The sequence below is a fragment of the Choloepus didactylus genome, chromosome 21, assembly GCF_015220235.1.
Source record: "Choloepus didactylus isolate mChoDid1 chromosome 21, mChoDid1.pri, whole genome shotgun sequence".
Classification (NCBI taxonomy): Eukaryota; Metazoa; Chordata; class Mammalia; order Pilosa; family Megalonychidae; genus Choloepus; species Choloepus didactylus.
In genome coordinates, this window is record NC_051327.1 from 30,897,644 (window position 1) to 30,901,890 (window position 4,247).

The 4,247-nt window shown below is 58.2% G+C and overlaps 1 protein-coding gene across 1 annotated transcript; it reads right to left on the reverse strand.

Moving 5' to 3' along the window:
- Positions 1–838: 838 nt before the first annotated feature.
- Positions 839–4,247, reverse strand: LOC119517604. Its single transcript, XM_037814458.1, has 2 exons — positions 3,009–4,247; positions 839–2,552 (listed from the first exon to the last, which is right to left on the reverse strand). The coding sequence occupies exons 1-2, from the start codon at positions 3,101–3,103 to the stop codon at positions 2,024–2,026; spliced, it is 624 nt and encodes a 207-aa protein (XP_037670386.1). The 5' UTR covers positions 3,104–4,247; the 3' UTR covers positions 839–2,023.

Genomic DNA, 4,247 nt, shown 5'->3' on the forward strand with positions numbered 1-4,247 from the left:
AGCGGTTCTGTCTGCCAAGGCGGCTGCCTGATCCCCCCACCCCTGACCCACCTCCTGCCCACGCGGCTGCCCCTCCTGGTTAGGGTGGTCGACAGTCGTGGGCAGTATCCAAGCCCCTCGGCCACCAGGCAGCTGGTCTGTCCTGCAGATCCGGGAAGGGGCAGAGGGCCGTGCCAGGGTTCCAGGCCTTGCCAGTCCTTGCCGGAAGCGCTGGGTGGGGAGGCCGGGCAGAGGACAGCAGTGAAGGAAGCCGGGAGCTCTCTGTGAGGGGGTGGGATAGGGACAGGGAGGGCCTCTTCGGGGACCCAAACTCAAGGGTCCAGGCTTGACTTCCCCCATCTGGGGCAGAACTGACTCATGGGAGGCCTTCCAGCCAAACGAGGCTGCCTCTGCTCCCGGGGTGGGGAACGAAGCAAGGGTTCCGGCCCCTTCCCAGGCCTGGGTGCCAGCCTTTGCATGGGACTAAGGGAATCTAGCGAGGGCCAACCAAAGACTTGAGGCTTCCTGCTGAGTTCTTGCGAGGTGGTGGGCACTGCGTAGGCACGTCACTGCGTGGGTCGTGGCTCAGGCAGTTTGCCCCAGATAAACAGAACCAAGAGGAGATTCACACACACACACACACATGCATGCATGCACATACACACACATGGACACATGCACATATATGCATATACTAAACAGAAAGCATACCCACATATACACATTCACATGCACACATGCACACACACACACATGCATGCACATATACACACAGAAACATGCACATATATGCATATACTAAACAGGAGGCACACACACATGTACACATTCACATGCACACATGCACACACACACACGGACACATGCACATATATGCATATACTAAACAGGAGGCACACACACATATATACATTCACATGCACACATGCACACACACACACACATGCATGTCCACAGACATGAAGAGATTTATTTGAAGGAGCTGGCTCATGCAGTTGTGAGAGTTGGGAAGTCTGAAATCCATAGGGGAGGCTGGCAGGCTGGAAACTCAGGCCAGAGCGGATGCTGCTGTGTTGAGGCGCGACTTCGTCTTCTCCAGGAAACCTCAGTTTTTGCTGGTGAGGCCTTCAGGTGATTGGATGAGCCCCACCCCCGCCCCTCCTTATCAAGGGTAATTTCCTTTACTTAAAGGCAGCTGATTGCAGATGTTAACCACGTCTAGAAAATACCTTCCCAGCAACACTGAGCTTCATGTTCGATTAACGGTACAATAGCCAAGTTGACACATGAGACTAACCATTAGGTAGGTACTTTTGCTGAAATTCTCAGTTTCCAGAAGAAGAAACAGAGGGTCAAAAAGTTTTGAAAACTTGCCCAAAGGCCACACAGCCAGCAAGTGGCAACGGTGAGTTGATCCCAGGTTTGTCTGATAGCAGGACTTCGCACTTCCCCACCAGACTGTGCAGTTGGTCCTGACAGAGTCCAGGGACAGAGGCCCCAGGGAGGGCTCAGGGCCGCAGAACTGGACGGGCTGCTGGACGTCCACCAGGAGGCACCGACTGGCCTGTCGTTGGAGGGGCCTGGAGCTCCCGTGGGCAGCAGGGCCCCGACCAAGCTCCGCAGGCAAGTGTGGAGCCCGCGGCCTCCCACACGAGAACCACCACGGCCGGCTGGAAAGGCTGCGCAGAGGTTTGAGCCCAGAGTTGGAGGACTTGGGGTGTTTGGCAGGGGGCAGGGTCCGTGTCCCGGGAAGCCATGGTGGCTCCGAGGTGAGAGCACAGAGCAGGGCCGGCTGGGTGGAGGGAGCTGAGCCCAGGGACCCCAGCAAATTCTCGGAGGGGCTTTACCTCAGTTAACAAATAGCTGCAAAAGCTTCAAATATGCTGCCCACCCTCCCAGATGCTCCGAGATTCTGCCAAGGCCCTCAGAGAGGCTCTGAGTCTAGGTACATGGCATGTCCTCTTTGGAGGACCCCCAAGTTCCGGGGAGCACCCTCTTCCTCTTCTCCCCTACCCCCAGGTTCCAGGAGGCAGAATATATACGATCAGCAAGACTGATTCAGGGGACCCCCCTGCCACACACACTCAGTGTACAATGAGCAGGCACCCTCACTGGGCAGCATGGAAGGGACAGAGAACCCCAGGCCCCTCCCCCTCCTCCAGGAGCCCCAAGGGGAGCTGAGGGGCCGGGAAGGCGACTTCCAGGGGCAGGCCTGAGCCTGTAGCCCGGCGGTGGAGGCCACCGGGCTGGGAAGCAAGCTCTCCCTGCAGCCCTTCCCAGCCCTTCCTGCCTCCCCCATCTGCCCCGGGAGCCCCTCACCCTCCCGGGACAAGTGAAATAGTAGGAAACTCCCTGGAGAAGAGAAAGAGGCTGCTGCCCGTGCCCTGCCCCCACCCGGGGTCCCTCCGGCCCCCCAGGCAGGGCGCATGGGACCCGGATGGGAAGGGAAAGGGGGCCCGGGAGCATCCTGCTGTCTGGGCCGGGCTGCTGGAAGGGATCCGCCACACTCTCGCATTCGATCCTTCACAGAATCCCAGCAGATTTCAGGGGTGACGAAATGAGTTCCTGAGCGCCTGGGGGAGGCAGGCAGGGGCAGGCGGCTGGCAGGTGGCAGCCTGCAGAGCCACACAGCGCCCGGCCCGGCTGAGCTGTGGAGCTGGCCGTTCCCTCCCCCACCTGGACGTTTGTCCCTCCGGGGTCCACCCCACTCCTGCATCGTCCATGTGGCTCCAGGGTCGGCCCTGACCCTCCCTGTCCACCAGGGGCTCACTGACCCTTTCTGGGCCAGTGGGAGGCTGGGAGGACGGGGGGGCGCTGGCCTAGGGAGGGACAGTCACTGTGAGATGCTGGTCAGTGTCACGGTGACACTGCAGAGCCGACCCTGCTGCCCTGGGTCTTTGCAATGCTCAGAGCCCTGTAGACAGCTGGCTTTGAGCCCGGGTCTGCCTGCGGAGCGCATGTCAATTCCTTGTCCCCTGCGGCCCCCAGAAAGGGTGGCTCAGAGGCTGGGGACAAGGGCTGGGGCTCACCTGTCCCCAGATGCCACCTGGGTCCCTGGGGGTGGTGGTGTAGGGGTACGTGTGGGGTGCGGGCCCCTCTCGCTCTCCTCCTGGAACAGCTCCATCGTCTCGTTTGAACTTCAGAACAGGCACCTGCTTGCAGGGACGTCCCTCTCCCCCTGGAACGCAGCCTTCCACCACGGGGCTCCCGCCCGGGGTGAATCAGCTGCATTCTGAGGTGCAGGCCCTGCTGCAGACTTCCTCCCCTCCCGCCGCGCCTCCTCCCCGACAGCCCAGCCCGTAGGCTTCCTCTCAGAAGACTTTCTCCTGGAACTGGGTCCTGGAGAGAAGGAAAGCTGCAGGCTGGGAGACACCCCATCTCCGCCTCTTCCCCCCACCCTGTCCCCGGCACCGAGCCTTGCTCAGAAGGTCCCGCTCCCCCAGCTGAATTGACCTACACCTGCTCAGTCGCTCCAGGGACACTGGCCGAGCACTGAGCACCGAGCACCTAGAAGGTGCTAGAATAGACCTAGAATAGACAATCAAGCCCTGCCCCGGTGGAACGCACAGGCCAAATCAGGGCCACAGGCACAGAAGTCCAAGCTGTGCTGAGAGCTACGAGGGAATGAAACAAGGGATTGAGACACAAGACAAAGTGACAAAGGGGAGGCAGTTCTGGGGTGGGGGGTGCAGGGAAGCAGGGTGTAACGTGGAAGCTGAGGCCGGAAGGGGGAATAGAGACTCTACAGAGGTGCTTCTCAAGGTCATTTCAAGAGAAGGACACTGATATTTGTTCACTCTCCCATCAGTAAGTTCCTGAGTCCTCTTCCTCACCTCCTGTCAGCATTAGAGCTGGGGGGCCAGCTGGTATTTTTTTATAACAGATTTATTGCATGGTAATGCACCTAGCATACAATTCACCCGCTTAGGGTATAGAAGTCAGTGGGTTTTTTTTTTACTATATTCACAGAGTTGTACAACCATCGCCGAATCAATTTTAGAACATTTCCTCACTCCCAAAAGAAAGCCCCTATCTCCAAGTCGTCACTCCCCATCCCTGCACATACACCCCACCCACCCAGTCCCTGGTGTTCTGGGAACCATCAATCTCCTGTCTCTAGAGATTTCCCTACTGTGGACATTTCCTGTAGATGAAATCATATAATATGTAGCCTGTTGTGTCTGGCTTCTTTCACCCGGCATGATGTTTTCAAGGTTCATCCATGTCTATTAGTCAGAACTCCATTCCTTTTTCTGGCTGAATAATAT